Source organism: Rana temporaria, chromosome 6 (genome assembly GCF_905171775.1).
Source record: "Rana temporaria chromosome 6, aRanTem1.1, whole genome shotgun sequence".
In the NCBI taxonomy this organism is placed as follows: Eukaryota; Metazoa; Chordata; class Amphibia; order Anura; family Ranidae; genus Rana; species Rana temporaria.
Genome location: NC_053494.1, coordinates 207,916,531 through 207,941,253, shown reverse-complemented (window position 1 = coordinate 207,941,253; position 24,723 = coordinate 207,916,531). Strand labels below are relative to the sequence as shown.

The window sequence follows — 24,723 nt, the reverse complement described above, 5'->3', positions numbered from 1 at the left end:
GGATCAGCACTGGCCCTGCATTACGGGCCGCCGCTGTAATTAAGCTTATGTGTGAACGGAGCCTAATGGAAAAAGAAAACTAATGCAGCCACCACATCTACTGTAAAGATTGATAAGCTGCAATATATTTTTTTGGGGTTGAAAAACGTTTTACAAAAATATCTTTCAGCAGAAATAAGCGTCGGCCTGCATTGTACACACACTTTAGTATTCCTGATCACATGGTTTCAAACTTTTTTTTTGTTGCTTCGTCAAGCGGCGAGGGTGAAACCGAAGCCTCTTTCCACTCCTGCGTTAGCGTGTAACCTTGTACGCATGCCGCCAGTCCATCAGTCAGTAATTGTGGGTATTCCCTAGGCTCTGTACATCCCTGCTTCATACGAGAGACGTCTCTCCCGCTAACAATAATGCGATTTTTTCTCCCTCTTGCAGGAAGGCACGCTCTGCCAGGACCCATCCTAATTAAATGACACACAAAGGTGGATCTGATGCAGAAAGCTCATTAAGCCGCTGGTTATTGGTGTGCCGGAAATATGAGCCGACCGGAATCCTGAGACCTGGGAGGCAGCCAGCTCCCCTTTCTATCAGGTCAGTCCGCAGCAACGCTCCTCGTCTTCTCTGTAGAAAGTGGAGGCTTTCAGCCCCATTCCCTTTACAACAAAAAATAGAGCGCGGCTAACGGGGCCGCCCTAGTTGGTGGCCGATGTGTGTGTGCGCTTTTATTTTAACGGACATTTCCAAACAAAAACTAGAAACTTAGGGCCAGATTCACATACATTTCCGGCCGTGTAACGTAACCCGTTTACGTTACACCGCCGCAAGTTTCCAGTTTTAGTGCCCGATCCACAAAGCACTTACCTGGAAACTTGCGGCGGTGTATCGTAAATACGTCCGGCGCAAGGCGGGCCAATTCAAATGGGCGTGTGCCATTTAAATTAGGCGCGCTGCCGCGCCGGACCTACCGCGCATGCTCCGTTTCTGAACTCCCGCCGTGCTTTGCACGCCGTGACGTAATTTTTTTGAACGGCGATGCTCGTAGCGTACTTCCGTATTCCCGGACGGCTTACGCAAACGACGTTGATTTTTAAATTTTGACGCGGGAACGGCGGCCATACTTTAGACAGCAATACACTTGCTGTGTAAAGTTAAGGCACCAAAAAAAAAGTGTAACTTTGCGACGGGAAACTAGACTAGCGGCGACGTAGCGAACGCGAAAAACCGTCGGGAATCGCCGTAACTCCTAATTTGCATACCCGGCGCTGGTTTACGATGCGAACTCCCCCCAGCGGCGGCTGCGGTACTGCATCCTAAGATCCGACAGTGTAAAACAATTACACCTGTCGGATCTTCTGGCTATCTATGCGTAACTGATTCTATGAATCAGTCGCATAGATAGAAACAGAGATACGACGGCGTATCAGGAGAAACGCCGTCGTATCTCTTTGGTGAATCTGGCCCTTAAAGCTGAACTCCGCACACACAAACTTTCATTCCTCAATAGCCGCATAAGATTTAAATCCACTTTGTGGGCAGAAAAAATGCCCTTGCCCTTGTAATCGTAGAAGTGAAATCATCACTGTGCCGCAAATACACTATCTTGTCAAAAGTATTGGGACACCTGCCTTTACACGCACATGGGCCCAGATTCACAGAGATCGGCGTATCTCTGTGCGGGAGTAACGTATCTCATTTACGTTACGCCGCCGCAAGTTTTTCAGGCAAGTGCTTTATTCACAAAGCACTTGCGTGTAAAGTTGCGGCGGCGTAACGTAAATCACCCGGCGGAATTCAAATTCGGCGGGGTAGGGGGCGTGTATCATTCAAATGACGCGCGTCCCCGCGCCGAACGAACTGCGCATGCGCCGTCCCTACAATATCCCAGTGTGCATTGCTCTAAATGACGTCGCAAGGACGTCATTGGTTTTGCCGTGGACGTAAATTACGTCAAGCACCATTCACGGACGACTTACGCAAACGACGTAATTTTATAAATTTTCGACGCGGGAACGATGGCCATACTTAACATTGACTGTGCCTTATAGACTCAGGGGCAACTTTACACCGGGAAAAGCCTAACGTAAACGCCGTAACTTTACTGCGTCGGCCGCGCGTACGTTCGGGAATTTGCGTATCTAGCTAATTTGCATACTCGACGGGGAAATCTACGGAAGCGCCACCTAGCGGGCAACAAAAAATTGCAGTTAAGATCGGAAGGCGTAAGAGACTTACGCCTGTCGGATCTACTGAATATCTATGCGTAACTGATTCTATGAATCAGTCGCATAGATACATCGGCGCTAGGCAGAGATACGACGGCGTATCTGGAGATGCGCCGTCGTATCTCTTTTGTGAATCTGGGCCATGATGAACTTTAATGGCATCCCAGTCTAATGCCCCGTACACACGATCGGAATTTCCGATGAAAAAAGTCAGAAGGACTTTTTCCATCAGAAATTTCGACCGTGTGTATGCCCCATTGGATTATTTCCATCGGAAATTCCGAGGAATTCTGTCGGAGTTTAGATAGAGAACATGTTCTCTTTTACTCCGATGTAATTTTGGTCGGACAAAGGTCCGACCGTGTGTATGGGGCTTTAGGCTGTAGGGTTCAATATCATAGCTCCCAACTCAAGGCCGTCTTTAAAGGGGTTGTAAAGGTACAATTTTTTTTCCCTAAATATCTTCCTTTCCCTTAGTGCAGTCCTCCTTCACTTACCTCATCCTTCCATTTTGCTTTTAAATGTCTTTATTTCTTCTGAGAAATCCTCACTTCCTGTTCTTCTGTCTGTAACTCCACACAGTAATGCGAGGCTTTCTCCCTGGTGTGGAGTGTCGTGCTCGCCCCCTCCCTTGGACTACAGGAGAGTCAGGACGCTCTCTACGTTGCAGATAGAGAAAGGAGCTGTGTGTTAGTGGGCGTCCTGACTGATTTGAGTATTTGCGGGAGTACTTGTACTCGCGCAAATGCTCCCGATGCCTGATAGAATACTTTTTTTGTATTTATCAACATGTTCTATGAAAATTCTTTGAGTTTTTTACTACTGCGTGACAAGCAAATACATTTTTTTTATTCATTTTTACTCATTTTTATTCTTTTATAATGTCTTGAGTTAGTTCTTCATAATTCTAAAGAAAATATCCTTAGTCTGTATTGTGGTTTGAAAACTGTCACATGACATTTAAAAAAAGTATCGGTATTCGGTATCGGCGAGTACATGAAAAAAAGTATCGGTACTTGTACTCAGTCCTAAAAAAGTGGTATCGGGACAACCCTAATTTAAATCAAGCGCGTCCCTGCGCCGAACGAACTGTGCATGCGCCGGCCGCGACTGAATCCCAGTGCGCATGCTCCAAATGACGTTGGCAATTCGTCATGCTTTCGACGTGAACGTAAATTACGTCCATCCGTATTCGCGAACGACTTACGCAAACGACGTAAAATTTCAAAACTCGGCGCGGGAACGACGGCCATACTTAACATTAGCTACGCCTCATATAGCAGGGGTAACTATACGCCGGAAAAAGCCAAAGGCAAACAACGTAAAAAAAAAGCGCCGGGCGGTCGTTCGTTTCTGAATCGGCGTAACTCCTCATTTGCATATTCCTCGAGTAAAAATACGGAAGCGCCACCTAGCGGCCGGCCTGGAATTGCAGCCTAAGATGCGATGGTGTAAGTCACTTACACCTGTTGGAATCTTAGGGATATCCATGCGTAACCTGATTCTATAAATCAGGCGCATAGATACGACGGCCGGACTCACAGATACGACGGCGTATCAGGAGATACGCCGTCGTATATCTTTTCTGAATCCGGGCCAATATTTTTTACTTTTTGCTATAATAAATATCCAATTTTTTTTAAAAAATTGGGTAAAAAAAAATTCGCAATAAGCGTATAGTGATTGGTTTGCGCAAAAGTTATAGTGGCTACAAAATTTACTAGTAATACGGCGATCTGCGAATTTTGTCAGGACTGCGATATTGTGGCGGACACTTTTGACACATTTTTGGGACCATTCACATTAATACAGCGAACAGTGCTATAAAAATGCACTGATAACTGTATAAATGTGACTGGCAGGGAAGGGGTTAACACTAGGGGGCGAGGAAGGGGTTAAATGTGTATCCTGGGAGTGATTCTTACTGTGGGGGGAGGGGGACTGACTGGGGGAGGTGACCGATGCTGTGTCCCTATGTACAAGGGACACAGCATCTGTTTCCTCTCCCTGACAGGACGTGGAGCTCTGTGTTTACACACACTGGGCCGGATTCAGATACGAGATACGACGGCGTATCTCTGAGTGCGGGCCGTCGTATCTATGCGCCTGATTCAGAGAATCAGTTACGCATAGATTTCCCTAAGATCCGACCGGTGTCTTACACCGTCGTATCTTAGGCTGCATATTTACGCTGGCCGCTAGGTGGCGCTTTCGTATAGTTATGCGAGGAATATGCTAATTAGGTATTTACGCCGATTCAGAAACGTACGTCCGGCCGGAGCATTTTTTTACATCGTTTACGTTAGGCTTTTTCCGGCGTAAAGTTACCCCTGCTATATGAGGCGTAGCTAATGTTATGTATGGACGTCGTTCCCGCGACGAGTTTTGAAAATTTTACGTCGTTTGCATAAGTCGTTCGCGAATAGGGCTTTGCGTAAGTTACGTTCACGTCGAATCCAATGAGGCTTTGCGGCGTAATTTGGAGCATGCGCACTGGGATTCTTTCACGAACGGCGCATGCGCCGTTCACAAAAAACGTAACATACGCGGGGTCATCTTAAATTTAAATAAAACACGCCCACAACATCCCCATTTGAATTAGGCGGGCTTACGCCGCCACACATACGTTACGCCGCCGTAACTAAGGGCGCAAGTTCTTTCTGCATACGGAACTTGCGCCCAAAGTTACGGCGGCGTACCGTATCTGACATACATTACGCCGAGCCGGCAGATACTGCAATGTATCTAAATCCGGCCCACAGAGCTCCACGTCCCTGCTCTGTCATTGCCGATCGCGGGTACCTGGCGGACATCGCGGCCGCCAGGCATGCGCATCGGCATCTCGGGGACGCGCCGGGTGCGCGCGCCCCCCAGTGGCCGGAGGACGCAAGGCCGTAAAAAGACAGCCTCCTGGATTTATAGAGCCACCTGGAGGCCGTCTTTTTACTATGGCCCGGGTCTAAAGTAGTTAAAGAATCTGTATAGAGAACACATTATACAGGTATATATACATACAAGGGTCACGTTAAACCTTTTTCTTATTATTTTTCTGGGGCTCTTTAGATTGAGGATTTTACAAATTCAATCACCTTGCCTTAAGTAGTAATTGCGCACTCCGTGTTCAGTAGAGAATATCCCGCTGTGCCCGCTGGAGAGTCCGGTGTAATCTCTGGCCCGGATTAACCTTATTATTTGTCCAGCAATGTAATTTTCTATCCCATCTGCCTTCATCCGGATGAGCACAATGATGGATGATGAACGTACCTTTAACCTGCTAACCGAGATCTGAACCTGAAGCTGTGCGGCCGGCAACACAGAGCTCTCATGTCAGAATCTATTCAAGGAAAACTCTTCACTTATTGTAACGCTGACCTTCCATTGCAGCATTTCACATATCCCATGTGAACTGAATGAAGGAAGGCCCATAAAACTGACTCGATGCGTTTCGCACCCAAGAGCCTTTACAGTGGTATTAAACTCAAAAGCAAACATTTATTATATTGCAGCTTAAAGCGGGAGTTCACCCATTTGTAAAAAAAAAAAATTTCTCCCCTTAGCTTCATGCTCGTTCGGTCTAGGGGAATCGGCTATTTGTATTAAAATATGAGCAGTACTTACCCGTTTTCGAGATGCATCTTCTTCCGTCGCTTCCGGGTATGGGTCTTCGGGAGCGGGCGTTCCTTCTTGATTGACAGTCTTCCGAGAGGCTTCCGACGGTCGCATCCATCGCGTCACTCGTAGCCGAAAGAAGCCGAACGTCGGTGCGGCTCTATACTGCGCCTGCGCACCGACGTTCGGCTTCTTTCGGAAAATCGTGACGCGATGGATGCGACCGTCGGAAGCCTCTCGGAAGCCTGTCAATCAAGAAGGAACGCCCATTCCCGCAGCCCATACCCGGAAGCGACGGAGAGGATGCATCTCGTAAACGGGTAAGTACAGCTCATATTTTAAAATAAATAGCCGATTCCCCTAGTAAAAACGAGCAGGAAGCTAAGGGGAAAATGTGCCCTCTAAGGGTGAACCCCCGCTTTAACAATTCTTATGCCGCGTACACACCATCACTTTTTGTGATGAAAAAAAACGTCATTTTTAAAAACGTCATTTAAAATGACCGTGTGTGGGGGAAAACGTTGTTTTATGTCTTCTGAAAAACAACAAAAAAAAATTCGAACATGCTTCAATTTTTTGTGTCGTTTTTCAAAACGTCGTTTTTTGTGTCATTTAAAATGATAGTGTGTGGGCAAAACAACGTTTTTAAACCCTGGCATGCTGAGAAGCAAGTTATGAAGCGAGCTTCAATGGAACAGAGTGCCGCCGTACGTGCTGAACGTAACCGCGTTTTGCTAGAGCATTTTGAAAAAACGATGGTGTGTATGCTACGTCGTTTTTGAAAATGAAGTTTGAAAAACGTTGTTTTGTTTCATGAATTAAAATGTCGTTTTATTTCATCACAAAAACGACCGTGTGTACGCAGCATAAGATGTGATGGCTGCACTAGTTTTATTTTTTAACCACTTGTCCACGGGAGGATGTCAAAGTCCTCGGCTTTGTGCGGTGATATCTGAATGATGGTCCCTACAGGCATCTTTCAGATATCACCATCTTCAGCTGCCGCTTGATCGTTCTTATAGGCAGCGGGAGGGGACGTCTCCCCCCCTCCCGCCGCCATCCGGTGCTTCTCCGGGCTCTCCCGTGCCATCGGGGGCCCGGAGAGCGAATCGGTCGGCGCTGCTGGAAAGCATAGAGATGACTGGTGACCAGATGGTCACCAGTCATCTCTATGACTGTCGGAGGCCCGGGCGCGACGTTATGACGTCACGCCCGGTCAGGGGTCAAGTCCTGGGGAAAAAAGTGTGGGAACTCCCACCCAATATCCACTCCCCCACCAAAAAAAAAAAAAAAAATGATACACTCATATGCATAATTACTAAACCGCAAGTTCCTTCTAAATCCCGCGATAACTCGCGGCAGACCTCCGTAATGACAAAAGCTCCCAGGAGTCATTGCGGCATCGAGGAAGTGACGGAATACCCGCACACTACCCGATGAATCCATATACAGGAAGCGGCCAGTAACATAAAGGATTACTAAGGTTCGCCTGCCCCTGACAGTGACTGGAGCTGGGCATCGCCGCTTAGTGAAGATTGGCTCGGGCGGCTCGGCTGCTCTAGTCCTGCAAAGGGAACCGAGTTCCTGCTGTCAAAAAAGTGCAGGAACTCCGTTCCCACGCGTTCCCGTAGGACTTGAGTCCTGCGCCCGGTACCCGGAAGTAAACAAAGCCGCAATCGCGGCTGTCGGCATGTGATCGTTGATTTTTTTTTTCACCGATTTCATGCTTGTATGCCTGGAGGAGAGATGTGGGGTCTTATTGTCCCCGCCTCTCTCCATAAAGAGGACCTGTCACACACATTCCTATTACAAGGGATGTTTACATTCCTTGTAATAGGAATAAAAGTGATAAAAAAAAAAAATGTAAAAAAAAGTGTAAAAATAAAAAAAGTAAAATAAAAATAAAATTTAAAAATGTTTTTTTTTTTTTCAAAACGCCCCTGGTCCCCGTTATCTCGCGCGCAGAAGCGAACACGCATGCAAGTCCCGCCCACATATGTAAACACCGTTCAAACCCCCCATGTGAGGTATCGTCGCGTGCGTTAGAGCGTGTGCAACAATTCTAGCACTAGACCTCCTCTGTAACTAGAAATTAGTAACCTGTAAAAAATGTTAAAGCGACACCTATGGAGATTTTTAAGTACCGAAGTTTGGCGCCATTTCATGAGTGTGCGCAATTTTAAAGCGTCACATGTTAGGTATCTATTTACTCGGCGTAACATCATCTTTCACATTATACAAAAAAATTGGGCTAACTTTACTGTTTTGTTATTTTTTTAATTCATGAAACCGGTTTTTTTTCCCAAAAAAAGGCGTTTGAAAAATGATTGCGCAAATACCGTGCGAGAAAAAAAGTTGCAATGACCGCCATTTTATTCCCTAGGGTGTCTGCTAAAAAAAATATATATATAATATTTGGGGGTTCTGATTAATTTTCTAGCAAAAAAAATTGATTTTTACATGAAGGAGAGAAGTGCCAAAATAGACCCGGTGGACTAGTGGTTAAGCTTTATTTCCTCTATTCTTATCTGGTAAACCAGACAGCAAGTCTATTGTTTTTCAAAAGCACAAGCTCTCCAGCAGAATGTATCAGTTTACAGGAATGAGACAAACCAATTAGAGTCAATGTAAACCCTCCATACACCCAGTGAAGTGAATAGCCTCAGATGATACACAGAGATGAACCAAATCTCCCTACATAAGTTTTATATGTATACCTGCTGTCTTCACATTTATATACTGTTTAGAAAGTTTAGATCCTGTTAGGAGTTAATTGTGTGCCTAGCCAGGGTTTCAGTGTACACAGCGTGCTGTTTTTACTAGGGGAAAGAAATAGATTTAGGTCTCTGCTTTGCAGGAACACAGAATCCATCCCTTCCCCTCTGCCAGAACGGTGATCTGCCTTGTTTACATACAGTAGGCGGATCGGCTATCTGTGTTCTTTACCAACGATTGGCTTCTGCTGTGAATATTCACAGCAAAAGCGGCGCCCCGGCAGCACACGCATGCCCCCTGCTGGCCGAAATGCCAAAAAAGCGGGTCAGCGGGGATCAACGGAGCGATCCCTGCTGAGCTTACGGAGCATATGGAGGCGGATCATTACTGATCTGCCCCGTGTGAAAGGGGCCTTACAGTGTAAATTTCCTGTCCCCTCAAAATAACTCAACACACAGCCATTAATGTCTAAACCACTGGCCACAAAAGTGAGTACACCCCTAACAGAAAATGACCACATTTGGCCCAATTAGCCATTTTCCCTCCCCGGTGTCATGCGACTCGTTAGTGTTACAAGGTCTGAGGTGTGACTGGGGAGCAGGTGTGTTAAATTTGGTGTTATCGCTCTCACTCTCTCATACTGGTCACTGGAAGTTCAACATGGCACCTCAGGGCAAAGAACTCTCTGAGGATGTGAAAAAAAGAATTGTTGCTCTAAATAAAGATGGCCTAGGCCAGTGATGGCGAACCTTGGCACCCCAGATGTTTTGGAACTACATTTCCCATGATGCTCATGTACTCTGCAGTGTAGCTGAGCATCATGGGAAATGTAATTTCAAAACATCTGGGGTGCCAAGGTTCTCCATCACTGGCCTAGGCTATAAGAAGATTGCCAAGACCCTGAAACTGAGCTGCAGCACCACCGTAGCCATCCAGCGGTATAACAGGACAGGTTCCACTCAGAACAGGCCTCGCCATGGTCCACCAAAGAAGTTGCGGTCACGTGCTCACCGTCATATCCAGAGGTTGTCTTTGGGAAATAGATATATGAGTGCTGCCAGCATTGCTGCAGAGGTTGAAGGGGTGGGGGGTCAGCCTGTCAGTGCTCAGACCATACGCTGCACACTGCATCAAATTGGTCTGCATGGCTGTCGTCCCAGAAGGAAGCCTCTTCTAAAGATGATGAACAAGAAAGCCTGCAAACAGTTTGCTGAAGACAAACAGACTGAGGACGTGGATTACTGGAACCATGTCCTGTGGTCTGATGAGACCAAGATAAACTTATTTGGTGTCAGATGGTGTCAGGCGTGTGCGGCGGCAACCAGGTGAGGAGAAAAAAGACAAGTGTGTCTTCCCTACAGTCCAGCATGGTGGTGGGAGTGTCATGGTCTGGGGCTGCATGAGTGCCGCAGGCACTGGGGAGCTACAGTTCATTGAGGGAACCATGAATGCCAACATGTACTGTGACATACTGAAGCAGAGCATGATCCCCTCCCTTCAGAGACTGGGCCGCAGGGCAGTATTCCAACATGATAACAACCCCAAACACACCTCCAAGATGACCACTGCCTTGCTAAAGAAGCTGAGGGTAAAGGTGATGGACTGGCCAAGCATGTCTCCAGACCTAAACCCTACTGAGCATCTGTGGGACATCCTCAAACGGAAGGTGGTGGAGCGCAAGGTTTCTAACATCCACCAGCTCAGTGATGTCATCATGGAGGAGGGGAAGAGGACTCCAGTGGCAACCTGTGAAGCTCTGGTGACCTCCGTGCCCAAGAGGGTTAAGGCAGTGCTGGAAAATAATGGCGGCCACACAAAATATTGACCCTTTGGGCCCAATGTGGACATTTTCACTTAGGGGTGTACTCACTTTTGTTGCCAGCGGTTTAGACATTAAGGCTTCATTTCCACTTGCGTTTTTACAGCCACTGTTGTTAGCCTTTTTTACAGCTTAAAAACGCCTGTCCATGTTTATTTTGTAAAAAAAGCTGGAGCTCAAAAACGCCGCGGTAGCGCTTTTGAGCGTTTTTGCGCGTTTTTGAGCGTTTTTTAATGTCTGGCGTTTTTACAGCTCTATTGCTGGAGACACAGAACTCCCTGGTCCCGCGTTTTTTTTTTTACAGCTCAAAAACGCCTATGTGGGCATGATGCCATAGAATAACATGGACAGGCGTTTTTAAGCTGTAAAAAACGCTCAGAAAAGTGGCTGTAAAAACGCCAGTGGAAATGAAGCCTAATGGCTGTGTGTTGAGTTGTTTTGAGGGGACATGAAATTGACACTGTTATACAAGCTGTACACTCACTACACAACATTGTAGCAAAGTGTTATTTTTTCAGTGTTGTCACATGAAAAGATAGAAGAAAACATTTACAAAAATGTGAGGGGTGTACTTACTTTTGTGTACCATGGGACACCATCCAGTTGGAACCCCCCCCCCCCCCCCCCCCCCCCTTATTTGGAATGAACTGATTTGCTCATATTTTTCTGTAACCATGGTGCCTTTCCAATAACAAAGGCAATCTTCATTATTCATGACACAGGCCCATGTGATGTATGATAATCATCTATTTCAGCCATATGTATTTTATCTTCAGATGACGGGAGAGCTGAGTGCGTGACGCCTGAACGATGACTGCTCCGTGTTACGTCCGTAAGTAGAACCGCTCATTAGCAGGGAGAATGCCATGCAGAGGTTTCCAGCAATCGGCTTTAGTGCAGGGATATGCAATTAGCGGACCTCCAGCTGTTTCAGAACTACAAGTCCCATGAGGCATTGCAAGACCCTGACAGTCACAAGCATGCCACCCAGAGGCCGAGGCATGCTGGGACTTGTAGTTTTGCAACAGCTGGAGGTCCGCTGATTGCTTATCCCTGCTTTAGTGTATAATTCAATGTACAGCAGGCTGTGTCATCAATCAATCACTATTTACTGCATTCACCTCCGGATCAAAGAAACTCCAAGTGTGCCAGTAACTTATCACTAAGGAAAACTCGCCATACATTTTATAGACGCGCAATACAGCGGAACCTCGGATTGCGAGTAACGTGGTTAACTAGCGTTTCCCAATACGAGCGCTGTATTTTTAAAAATCCTGACTCAAGCCACAGCGGTGTGCAGTAATGCGTTTGGCCTGTGGGGGGGGGGGCGCCGGAGCCGAGCGGAGCCGGTTAGAAATGCTCGAAAAAACTCGCAAGCTTTTCCAAGGTTTGCCTAGGTCAGCCGAGCTGTCCCCGGGCCTTTCCGTGTGTTTCCAAGGCTCTCCGGCGCCCCCCCCACCTCTGGCCACATGTGGTATTGCATGCAATTGAAGTCAATGCGGTACAAATTATTTTCGTTTCCATTGACTTCAATGTAGAAACTCGCTTTGATATGCGAGTGCTTTGGATTACGAGCGTTCTCCTGGAATGGATTATGCTCGTAATTCGAGGTTCCACTGTATCTGTACCATGGAACCCAGCAGGACATACACATTGTTATATGCTTGTACAATCTTCTTTAGATCTACTAACAGCTAACTGTATGTAGTGTATAGGATACAAACTGATTAGGCTTTTGAGGTAGAAACTTGCCTGGTAAATCTATGGGTCACCATACTTGGGTAGCCCTTCCCCCCCGCAGGAGCGGCTGGTAATCTGGCCCTATTTTCCCCCCACGTGTCCCGGATTGCCCGAGACAGTCCCGCATTTTGCTGGTCTGTGCCGGGCACATTCATTCCAGGACAACACATTGTCCTTGAATGAAACTGACACAGAGGAGGAGAAATTGCCTCGCTGCAGTTTTGTTTTCCTTTTTGATTAAAAGTTTTAGAAAAGTAATAGTATTTTACTTCTATTTACTTTTATTTTCCTTCTAATCGCCCGATGAATAGAGGTAAAATTGCGGTAAAACCGCTCAAACAGAATCGCGGGACGCCAGACGCCAAACAAAAAGTTCTTCCACATTTTTACCGCGATTTGTCGGGCGAAAATGGCTGCAAAATCGTGCGGCGATTTGGTAGCATTTTAAGTAACGGGATCGCGCAGAGATTTGGTGCCATTCAAAATAGCGGGAACCGTCGGGCAGAATCGCAGTGCTTCCAAACGCAAAAAGGAACGCCAAGGTGTGAATGATTCCCCCTCCTGAAGCGCCTGAAGAAGAGGCGCCACCCAAGGCATTTAATAGGCATTTTTTTGACCACATCCCAATTTTTTTTTGCAATTCACAGGTGCATTAGGAATGTAAGCCCAACATATTTTGGGGGGCGACCCACTGTATATAATGCATAATGTGTGTGGCTCATACAATATACACTGCTCTAAAAAATTTAAGGAACACTTTGAAAACACATCAAATCTCAATGAGGAAAAATTCCATGCTGGATATCTACACTGGTATGGACTGGGTAATGTGTAGTACTTTCAATAAAATCTAGGGCACAGTACAGAGGAGGTCAGGAATGCACGGTACAGAGGAGGTCAGGAAGGCACAGTACAGGGGAGGTCAGGAAGGCACAGTACAGAGGAGATCAGGAAGGCACAGTACAGAGGAGGTCAGGAAGGCACAGTACAGAGGAGGTCAGGAAGGCACAGTACAGGGGAGGTCAGGAGGGCACAGTACAGAGGAGGTCAGGAAGGCACAGTACAGAGGAGGTCAGGAAGGCACAGTACAGGGGAGGTCAGGAAGGCACAGTACAGAGGAGGTCAGGAAGGCACAGTACAGAGGAGGTCAGGAAGGCACAGCACAGGGAAGATCAGGAAGGCACAGTACAGAGGAGGTCAGGAAGGCACAGTACAGAGGAGGTCAGGAAGTCACAATACAGAGGAGGCCAGGAAGGCAGAAAGGCACAGTACAGGGGACATCAGAAAGGCACAGTAGAGAGAAGGTCAGAAGGGCACAGCACAGGGGAGATCAGGAAGGCACAGTACAGGGGAGGTCAGGAAGGCACAGTACAGAGGAGGTCAGGAAGGCACAGTACAGAGGAGGCCAGGAAGGCACAGTACAGAGGAGGTCAGAAAAGCACAGTACAGGGGAGGTCAGGAAGGAACAGTACAGGGGAGGTCAGGAGGGCACAGTACAGAGGAGGTCAGGAAGGCACAGTACAGGGGAGGTCAGGAAGGCACAGTACAGAGGAGGTCAGGAAGGCACAGTACAGAGGAGGTCAGGAAGGCACAGTACAGAGGAGGTCAGGAAGGCCCAGTACAGGGGAGGTCAGGAGGGCACAGTACAGAGGAGGTCAGGAAGGCACAGTACAGGGGAGGTCAGGAAGGCACAGTACAGAGGAGGTCAGGAAGGCACAGTACAGAGGAGGTCAGAAAAGCACAGTACAGGGGAGGTCAGGAAGGAACAGTACAGGGGAGGTCAGGAGGGCACAGTACAGAGGAGGTCAGGAAGGCACAGTACAGGGGAGGTCAGGAAGGCACAGTACAGAGGAGGTCAGGAAGGCACAGTACAGAGGAGGTCAGGAAGGCACAGTACAGAGGAGGTCAGAAAAGCACAGTACAGGGGAGGTCAGGAAGGAACAGTACAGGGGAGGTCAGGAGGGCACAGTACAGAGGAGGTCAGGAAGGCACAGTACAGGGGAGGCCAGGAAGTCACAGTACAGAGGAGGTCAGGAAGGCACAGTACAGAGGAGGCCAGGAAGGCACAGTACAGGGGACATCAGAAAGGCACAGTAGAGAGAAGGTCAGAAAGGCACAGCACAGGGAAGTTCAGGAAGGCACAGTACAGGGGAGGTCAGGAGGGCACAGTACAGAGGAGGTCATGAAGGCACAGTACAGAGGAGGTCAGGAAGGCCCAGTACAGGGGAGGTCAGGAGGGCACAGTACAGAGGAGGTCAGGAAGGCACAGTACAGGGGAGGTCAGGAAGGCACAGTACAGAGGAGGTCAGGAAGGCACAGTACAGAGGAGGTCAGGAAGGCACAGTACAGAGGAGGTCAGGAAGGCCCAGTACAGGGGAGGTCAGGAAGGCACAGTACAGAGGAGGTCAGGAAGGCACAGTACAGGGGAGGTCAGGAAGGCACAGTACAGAGGAGGTCAGGAAGGCACAGTACAGAGGAGGTCAGGAAGGCACAGTACAGAGGAGGCCAGGAAGTCACAGTACAGAGGAGGTCAGGAAGGCACAGTACAGAGGAGGCCAGGAAGGCACAGTACAGGGGACATCAGAAAGGCACAGTAGAGAGAAGGTCAGAAAGGCACAGCACAGGGAAGTTCAGGAAGGCACAGTACAGGGGAGGTCAGGAAGGCACAGTACAGAGGAGGTCAGTAAGGCACAGTACAGAGGAGGTCAGGAAGGCACAGTACAGGGGAGGTCAGGAAGGCACAGTACAGAGGAGGTCAGGAAGGCACGGTACAGAGGAGGTCAGGAAGGCACAGTACAGGGGAGGTCAGGAAGGCACAGTACAGGGGAGGTCAGGAAGGCACAGTACAGAGGAGGTCAGGAAGGCACAGTACAGAGGAGGTCAGGAAAGCACAGTACAGGGGAGGTCAGGAAGGAACAGTACAGGGGAGGTCAGGAAGGCACAGTACAGAGGAGGTCAGGAAGGCACAGTACAGAGGAGGTCAGGAAGGCACAGTACAGAGGAGGTCAGGAAGGCACAGTATAGAGGAGGCCAGGAAGTCACAGTACAGAGGAGGCCAGGAAGGCACAGTAGAGGGAATGGCCGGAAAGGCACAGTACAGGGGACGTCAGAAAGGCACAGTAGAGAGAAGGTCAGGAAGGCACAGTACAGAGGAGGTCAGGAAGGCACAGTACAGGGGAGGTCAGGAAGGCACAGTACAGAGGAGGTCAGGAAGGCACAGTACAAGGGAGGCCAGGAAGGCACAGTAGAGGGAAGGTCAGGAAGGCACAGTACAGGGGAGGTCAGGAAGGCACAGTACAGGGGAGGTCAGAAAGGCACAGTACATGGGAAATCAGGAAGGCCCAGTAGGATGCTGACGGGATGTGGCCATCCTGGGACAGCTTAGTAAAAAACATAACTGTCCCAGCAAATTCGGGACAGTTGGTAAGGCAAGATTGTCATGAGGCCACCATGCATCTGGGGCCCCTGCATAGTGCCAAGGGGTGCCTATGCATTAAGATGGCCCTGCCTGGAAGGATATCAGCAGGAGGTAAACAATGATCCTGGTGGCTGAGTGAGTAAATGCTGTGTGCTTGTCTTTGCATGCTGTGAACGGGGTCATAGGCCCAAAAAATGTGCGGCTTCTGTAGGGGTAGTACTACATTATCATTAAGGGTTTTAGAAATTGAAATAACTTGACAAGACCCAGATCATCACACCCATAATACAGTACATAAGATTTTTTGGGGAATTAGTGATTGGTGGGAATTAGTCCAGTTACAAAAAAATGTATTCTCTTTTGTCCATTCATTTTTAAAATGCATGCCAATGCATCAGGCATGAACGAGACCTAAATCTGCAAAATGTTGGTTTCTGCAGGTGTGCAGCTGGATGAGACCCTGCAGCTCATGCAGGTCGGGTCTATGATGAGAAAAGTCAAATCACGCAGCTGGAAGAAACAGAGGTATTTCAAGCTGCAAGAGGACTGCATGACCATCTGGTACAAATCCAAGAAGACCGGCAACACCAAATCCACATGTGAGTTATCTGAGATGCAGCAAAAAACAGCGAACAACTATATTATTGTGCATTGTAACCAAAGCTTGAAAGCCAAATTCACTAATGATGCCGGGCTCAATATTGGGCAATGCCGGAGGTGCCAGTAGACAAGTCCATGCAACAGGTCTGCTTCAGGGCCTGTGCCAATGGGCTTTGAGCTTTTGTTGAAGGCATCAGTTTGACATTCATTGGAGACACATTTGAGATCATTCAGAATACATTTGGCCTATAGTTGACCTCCTTTTGCATCCTTGTAGATTTCTGTGGGAATCCATAACTTCCCAGCTGTACATGCTTATCTGCTTTTATCTTCCTTAAAATAGGGTGACCAGACACCCCCAGTTTCAGGGGACAGTCCCCTGATTGAGGACACTGTCCCCGGACCAAGTCTGTCCCTGGTTTTGTCCCCAGATTGGATTTAATAGGGGGCAGGGGCAATTTCAAAGACAGTCAGTGCAGAGTTAAAATAAAAAAAATTGAATTACACCCCCGTTCCGCCGTGCCTACTAGCATAGGGGGGTTGTGTTTTTCCCATTATCTGTGCCCCTTTCTGATGATCATGTGCTGGTCGGAGCGGAGGGAATATTTCTTCAGTTTCGGGCGCATTCCCATTCAGCTTTGCTCGCATGTTCTTCTGCCTTGGCTCAAATCCTGGCCAGCCGCCTGCCTATCTCCTTGCCTTCCCTGGCGGAGTGATCTTCCTCCACTCCCCACCCAGTAGTAGCCGGGGGCCCGGAGAGTAAGACTTGAGAGTCTGTGAGGCGGGCGGCGACGGGCGGAGAGTCGCTGATTGTTGCCATTACTAGTAAAGAAAAAATATGTCCCCGGATTTCATTTAAAAAATCTGGTCACCTTAGTTTAAAAGCCAGTGAATACGCCCATCCATGGTGATAGGAGTTGTGCCAAAGAATGGAGGGCCAGATCCTCAAAAGGGATACGCCGGCGTAACTGCTGTTACGCCGTCGTATCCCTGTTTCTAACTATGGAACTGATCCACAGAATCAGTTTTCCATAGTTAGGCAGAAGATCCGGCATGTGTAAGAGACTTACACTGCCGGATCTTAGGATGCAGTACCGCATCCGCCGCTGGGAGCATTTCGTGTTGAAATGCCGCCTCGGGTATGCAAATTAGCACTTACGGAGATCCACGAAGCTTTTCAGCTTCGTTTTTTCTCCGTAAGTTTTAGTTTGCACAAGCAAAATTAGGGCTGCTTTTACAAAGTGTAAACTGTTTACACCATGTAAAAGCAGACCCTTCTGTCCAGCGACGCGATTTATTTTTTGTTTTGAATTTTTTTTTTGCGCCGTGTCTTTTTTTTTTTCCGACGCAACTTTATTGACCTGTCGCAATCCACAAAGCTCGGCGTAACGTAATTTCGCGCTATGCACGTCGGGAAAATGACGTCACGAGCATGCGCAGTACGGCCGGCGCGGGAGCGCGCCTAATTTAAATGGGAATCGCCCCCCGGAGAAGAGGAACGCCTTGCGCCGGCGGAATTTAAGTTACACAGCCAAAAATGTCTAGGTAAGTGCTTTGTGGATCGGGCACTTAGGTAGAAATTTTAAGGCAGTGTAACTTAAATGGGAAAAATTAAGTTACGCCGGATCTTTGTGGATTACCCCCCGGAGTGCTGAGCATTTACTACAAATTCCAAATGGGAATGTTGACAGTGTTTACAAGAATATTGTGATCTATTATAATCAATATTACTAATATTCAAGCACTTTTATTAAAAGTAATATTTAACCACTTAAGGACCGCCGCATGTACATATACGTCAGCAGAATGGCACAGGCAGGCACATCCACGTATATATACGTGCTCTGCTTGACGTGGGTCGGGGGTCCGATCGGGACCCCCCCCGGTACATGCGGCGGTCCCCGTGGCTTCAGGAGCGATCCGGGACGACGGCGCGGCTATTCGTTTATAGCCGCTCCGTCGCGATCGCTCCCCGGAGCTGAAGAACGGGGAGAGCCGTGTGTAAACACGGCTTCCCCGTGCTTCACTGTGTCGGCGCATCGATCGCGTCATTCCCTTTATAGGGAAGACACGATCGATGACGTCATTCCTACAGCCACACCCCCCTACACTAGTAAACACACACAAAGTAAACCCTAACTCCTACAGCGCCCCCTGTGGTTAACTCCCAAACTGCAACTGTCATTTTCACAATAAAGAATGCAATTTAAATGCATTTTTTGCTGTGAAAATGACAATTGTCCCAAAAATGTGTCAAAATTGTCCGAAGTGTCCGCCATAATGTCGCAGTCACGAAAAAAATCGCTGATTAGTAGTAAAAAAAAAAAAAAAAAAAAAATGCAAAAAAACTATCCCCTATTTTGTAAACGCTATAAATTTTGCGCAAACCAACCGATAAACGATTATTGCGATTTTTTTTACCAAAAATAGGTAGAAGAATACGTATCGGCCTAAACTGAGGAAAAAAAAAATTTTATATATGTTTTTGGGGGATATTTATTACAGCAAAAAGTAAAAAATATTGCATTTTTTTCAAAATTGTCGCTCTATTTTTGTTTATAGCGCAAAAAATAAAAACCGCAGAGGTGATCAAATACCACCAAAAGAAAGCTCTATTTGTGGGGAAAAAAGGACGCCAATTTTGTTTGGGAGCCACGTCGCACGACCGCGCAATTGTCTGTTAATGCGACGCAGTCCCGAACTGTAAAAACCCCTTGGGTCTTTAGGCAGCATTTTGGTCCGGGCTTAAGTGGTTAAAGTAATATTTATTAAATTATTTTAATGTAATAAATGTTTGGTAGGGGGTAATAAATAATCTGAAACTTCATAAAGGGGTTAATAATAAGTTTGTGGACATCTAGTGTAATTTAACCCAACACTGGAGATATAACAACTTGTGCTGCTCACAGCTAACCAACTCTAACCGAGGGATATTACAGCTTATCAAAGGCTTATTAGGGTTATTGCTTCGGACCCCCAACTAGTGGATTCCAACTGTCATTTTCCAGGGCATGTTCAATTCTGATTGTAGGCTTTGGGGCAATACAGACAGTTATTAGCACTGACACTTTGATACAAGTGGCCCGGCGAGACTACAAGCAGCTCTGTGATATTACTGGTCCCTTGGCTTTGCTAATGATCCTTGACTTGGATGAAGTTCATTGCTGATCGTTAGTCTGGAAATCCTGAGAGATGAACTGTTTTCTGGCAGCTAGACAGAACTCGCATTACACGGCGTCCCCAATGCATGAAATATTGACTTCTGAGGATGAGTGTGCAAGACGTTGTATTTCCAGTAATAGAAGGGGGGCGGGGGGACTGGGTGTACTGCAGTAAAAAAAACTTAAAGCGGAGTTCCGGCCACAATTTCACTTTTTAGATATAAATACCCCTGTAATACACAAGCTTAATGTATTCTAGTAAAGTTAGTCTGTAAACTAAGGTCCGTTTTGTTAGGTTGTTACAGCATTTAGACACTTTATAAAATAGAAATTGACTGGGGCCATCTTAAGTGTGGGCATCATGAAGCCAGAATGTATGACTTCCTGGATTTCAGCCTTGCAGATCTAGCACATGCTCAGTGCTGCACAAGCAGTGTCAGATCAGGTTTCAGCACCTGTGCTGTCCAAGTCACATGATTCTTTGAGACTGGGGAGTGCACAGACTCCTGGAAAGTTACACCCACTACATTCCCAGGAGTCTGTGCGGTGTAGGTTAGGAAGCATTAAGCACCTAGGTGCAGGAAGTGGAAAGATTAACTATTCTGCCTAGCAACAACACTTTGAAGGCATCTAAAAAAAAAAAAAAAATTTGTAAAGGACTAATGACATTTTTTTAAAACTACTGATGTAATGTTATATTTATGGGTGGAACTCCACTTTAAGATGAACTTCAGGCAATCAATTGAAATGCACATAGGGGAGCTTGTAACGAACACCCCATGCAGGAGAGGGGTTAACGTCGTTTAGGATATTCCATTCCCGAACACAAGGCAGCTACCAGACACTCCAACCAGCCGAATAAGACCCCATACGAATAATTCTCCCCCAGATACGAGACGGCGCTCTGTATGAGGTTCAAGCAGGAATGTCAATCTTTATTGAAAATACAAGTTTTATACACAGTCAAAAGAGGAGGTGCATCCATATTCTGCTCATATTAATCTGAAAATACACCAGACCTAATTAACATGAGCTAATTAAATAATCCCTTTAAGCAGCCTGGCTGTCTCCTAAACTACAATACACATTATCACAAGACTCCTTCATACAATACAGGGTCAATTAGCACAAGCCACAATAAAAAGATCCTTAGAAGTTAGCCTGGACTCATTTACATCATAACAGATAGACAGGTGGCTGGAGTTGAACACATCAGCCTCTTTCAATTAACCTGTTGAGTTCAGAATCAAACAAATTAAGAATAGTCTTTTACATATATCCTGGGTGATATTGTGGATAAATATTACTGTCCCATTTTAAGTAGTCCAAGATATAATTTCTCAGTCACCCTATGCCCCTAATGGACATAGGGTGATTGATTTAGACATAAGAGGTGCATGGTACTGCAGTACTGCATATTAGTGCCGCCTCATCAGTGCCCGTCAAACTTTCGGTGTTTTTTTATTTGTTTAGCAAAAAATAAAAACTACAGAGGTAATCAAATACCACCAAAATGAAGCTCTATTTGTGGAGAAGAAAATTATAAAAGTTTCATTGGGATACATTGTTGCATGACTGCGCAATTGTCATTCAAGGTGCAACAGCGCTGAAAGCTAAAAATTGGCCTGGGCAGGAAGGGGGTGAAAGTGCTGGTATTGAAGTGGTTTAGTAACTGCAGTAACCAGTGCTTTTCTTATATGTGCCTGGAGCAGACAGTACACAGTATCATTGAGCTGCTTGGCTGGCAGCACACGTGCTCTTCTGATTCTGTAGAGTCAGACATCGCTCACGCTCTGCGCCACTTCTGTTATCTATTTAAAGAAATATTGACCTATTGCGTTTACGTCTCCGGGTTTTATTTTACACGGCAGCTGCACTTGTAATAAACTATAGATGGACAGGTGGGTGAGGATTCTCATTGCTGTGCAGAGGTACCCAACCTGTGTGCACCATATGAGAGCTCTATAAAGTAGTGCTATAAACCACATTTTTTCAGGGTGCCAAAAAATAAAGGGCCAGATTCACGTAGAAGTGCGGCGACGTAACGTATCATAGATACGTTACACCGCCGCAAGTTTTCATCGCAAGTGCCTGATTCACAAAGCACTTGCGATGAAAACTACGCCGGCGGCCTCCGGCGCAAGGCGGGCCAATTCAAATGGGCGTGTGCCATTTAAATTAGGCGCGCTCCCGCGCCGGACCTACTGCGCATGCTCCGTTTCTTAACTCCCGCCATGCTTTGCGCGCCGTGACGTCATTTATTTCGAACGGCGACGCGCGTGGCGTAATTCCGTATTCGGCTTACGCAAACGATGTTATTTTTTAAATTTCGACGCGGGAACGACGGCCATACTTTAGACAGCAATACGTTTTCTGAATAAAGTTAGGACACCAAAAACGACGACTAACTTTCCGACGGGAAACTAGACTAGCGGCGACGTAGCGAACGCGAAAATCCGTCGTGGATCCGCCGTAACTCCTAATTTGCATACCCGACGCTGGTTTACGACGCAAACTCCCCCCAGCGGTGGCCGCGGTACTGCATCCTAAGATCCGACAGTGTAAAACAATTACACCTGTCGGATCTTATGGATATCTATGCATAACTGGTTCTATGAATCAGTCGCATAGATAGAAACAGAGATACGACGGCGTATCAGCAGATACGCCGTCGTATCTCTTTGGTGAATCTGGCCCAAAGCTCGCAAATCTAGTCATAATAAAAAAAAAAAAAAATAGCTTGTTTTGCAAAACACTTGTAAATCCAGGTTACTCGCAATGCGAGGTTCCACTGTATACTGCAATTGTGTGCCCTAAAATGATCTTTTAGCGTATTGTATTACTGAAATTCTGCGTTTTATAAACTGTTGTGTTAATATCATGTGACATAAAAAGAAAACTGACAATAAATCTACCAGTAAATATACATGTATGTAATGTTTGGATGTTTTAACTAATCTTCTGTCCTAAACTGATTTTTTAAACGGCTCTGGCAATGAAAGGGTTAAATACCAAAACTGTATGCAAAAGATGATGAAGACTAACAGAAAAAATACCATTGCGCACCTCTCCATCTCCTGTCTTCCCGTCTAGGTGTAACCATATTTTACTTATATTTACTTTCATATATTTTATATATACATATTTTTACTTCCAGTTTCCATCAGCGACATCGAGACCGTCCGAGACGGCCACCAGTCCGAGGTCCTGCAGAGCATTGCGGATGAGTTCCAGCCGGAGCTTTGCTTTACCATCGTTTTCCATGGCCGACGGGGGAACCTGGACCTCATTGCGAATACCCCCGAGGAGGCCCAGTGCTGGATTCAGGGCCTGGAGAGGCTCATAGAGACCGTGAAAAACATGGACCAGAAGGAGCTGCTGGATCAGTATCCTTTCACCAGATCCGGACGCGCAGTGTTCTTATTTCACTGGGTGTTGCTAATATCTTTTTGTTCCTTAAAGGGGTTGTAAAGGTTCATTTTTTTATTTTCTAAATAGGTTCCTTTAAGCGAGTGCATTGTTGGTTCCTTCCATTTCCCTTCTAAATGTTTTTTTTTCTTTGTCTGAATTTCTCACTTCCTGTTCCTCCTCAGTAAGCTTGCCCCCATCATCCGAGCCGTTCTGGCTGGGGGTTAGTCAGCGTGCTAGCCCCCTCCCTTGGGACTACATCCCTGTGGGGAGACTCCCCATCATCCTTGCCACTCTAAGGCCCCGTACACACGAGAGGATCCATCCGCTGAAAAATCTCAGCGGATCGGTTTCAGCGGATAGATCCCCTGGTGTGTACGTTCCAGCGGATATTTATCCGCTGATATTTCCGATTTCCAGCAGATAAAAACTTGTAGACATGCTTACAAATCTATCCGCTGAATCGGCACCAGCGGATCGATCCGGTGGTCTGTACAGACTCACCGGATCGATCCGTCCGAACCCATCCCTCGCATGCGTCGTTATGATTCGACGCATGCGTGGATATCCTTATATGACAGCGTCGCGCGATGGGAATTTGGCGCGGTTTTTAATCCGATGATGTGTACACTCCATCGGATTAAAATCCGCAGAGGATTTATCCGCGGATACGGTCCGGCGGACCGTATCCGCGGATCAATCCTATCGTGTGTACCAGGCCTTAGGCCCCATACACACGGGAGGATTTATCCGCGGATACGGTCCAGCGGACCGCTTCCGCGGATAAATCCTTTCGAGGATTTCAGCAGATTTTAATGCGATGGAGTGTACTCACCATCGCATTGAAATCCGCGCCGAAATCCTCTGGCGATGACGTGTCGCCGCGATTATGACGCGGCGACGTGCGCGACGCTGTCATATAAGGAATTCCACGCATGCGTCGAATCATTACGACGCATGCGGGGGATCCCTTCGGACGGATGGATCCGGTGAGTCTATACAGACCAGCGGATCCATCCGTTGGGATGGATTCCAGCAGATGGATTTGTTTGGCATGTCAGCAAATATCCGATCTGCTGGAATCCATCCCAGGGGAGAAATATCGGTGGAAACAGATCCGCTGGCGTGTACACACCATAGGATTTCTCCGCTGAAACCCATTTGCTGGGATTTTTCAGTGGATGGATTCTATCGTGTGTACGGGGCCTTACAGTAAAGATGCCTCCATGTAGTTTAAGGTTAAATCTAATTTCTTCTAATTTTAATGAGTGGCCACGTGTCTTATTAAACTCCCTTCGGCGGAAAAGTTTTATCCCTATTGTGGGGTCACCAGTACGGTATTTGTAAATTGATATCATATCCCCTCTCAAGCGTTTCTCCTCCAGAGAGAATAAGTTCAGTGCTCGCAATCTTTCCTCATAACTAATGTCCTCCAGACCCTTTATTAGTTTTGTTGTCCTTCTCTGGACTCACTCCATTTCCAGCAAGTCCTTCCTGAGGACTGGTGCCCAGAACTGGACAGCATACCCCAGGTGCGGCCGGACCAGAGTCTTGTATAGTGGGAGAATTATCATTTTATCTCTGGAGTTAATCCCCTTTTTAATGCCAATATTCTGTTTGCTTTCTTAGCAGCAGCTTGGCATTGCATGCCATTGCTGAGCCTATCATCTACTAGGACCCTCAGGTTCTTTTCCATCCTGGATTCCTCCAGAGGTTCTCCCCTAGTGTATAGATTGCATTCATATTTTTGCCACCCAAATGCATTATTTTACATTTTTCCACATTAAATCTCATTTGCCATGTATGAACAGGGAAAAGGTCGCGCTAATGTGGCAAATTGGCTCTATGTTCTGAAAACAACCAAGAATACTATAAACAAAATAATAAAATAATGGTGACTGTGAGAGAATATACAACAATATTCAATCAAATGTGATACATTGAATGCATAAAAATAATTGTGAAGAAATCAGTGAAAGATCACAAATAAACCATGATCTAATGTAGAGGTCCACCATAAAAGACAGAAAGTTC

The 24,723-nt window shown here is 46.7% G+C and overlaps 1 protein-coding gene across 1 annotated transcript in view; it reads left to right on the top strand.

Annotated features, from left to right (window-relative positions):
* The window catches only part of PLCD4 (phospholipase C delta 4), a 100,809-nt gene that overhangs the window by 24,474 nt on the left and 51,612 nt on the right, over positions 1–24,723 (top strand). Inside the window, exons 2-5 of the mRNA XM_040358180.1 lie at positions 433–588; positions 11,139–11,194; positions 15,961–16,119; positions 22,439–22,667. Coding sequence (XP_040214114.1) covers positions 11,173–11,194; positions 15,961–16,119; positions 22,439–22,667 — 410 coding nt within the window. The 5' untranslated portion in view covers positions 433–588; positions 11,139–11,172. The remainder of the gene's footprint in view (positions 1–432; positions 589–11,138; positions 11,195–15,960; positions 16,120–22,438; positions 22,668–24,723) is intronic.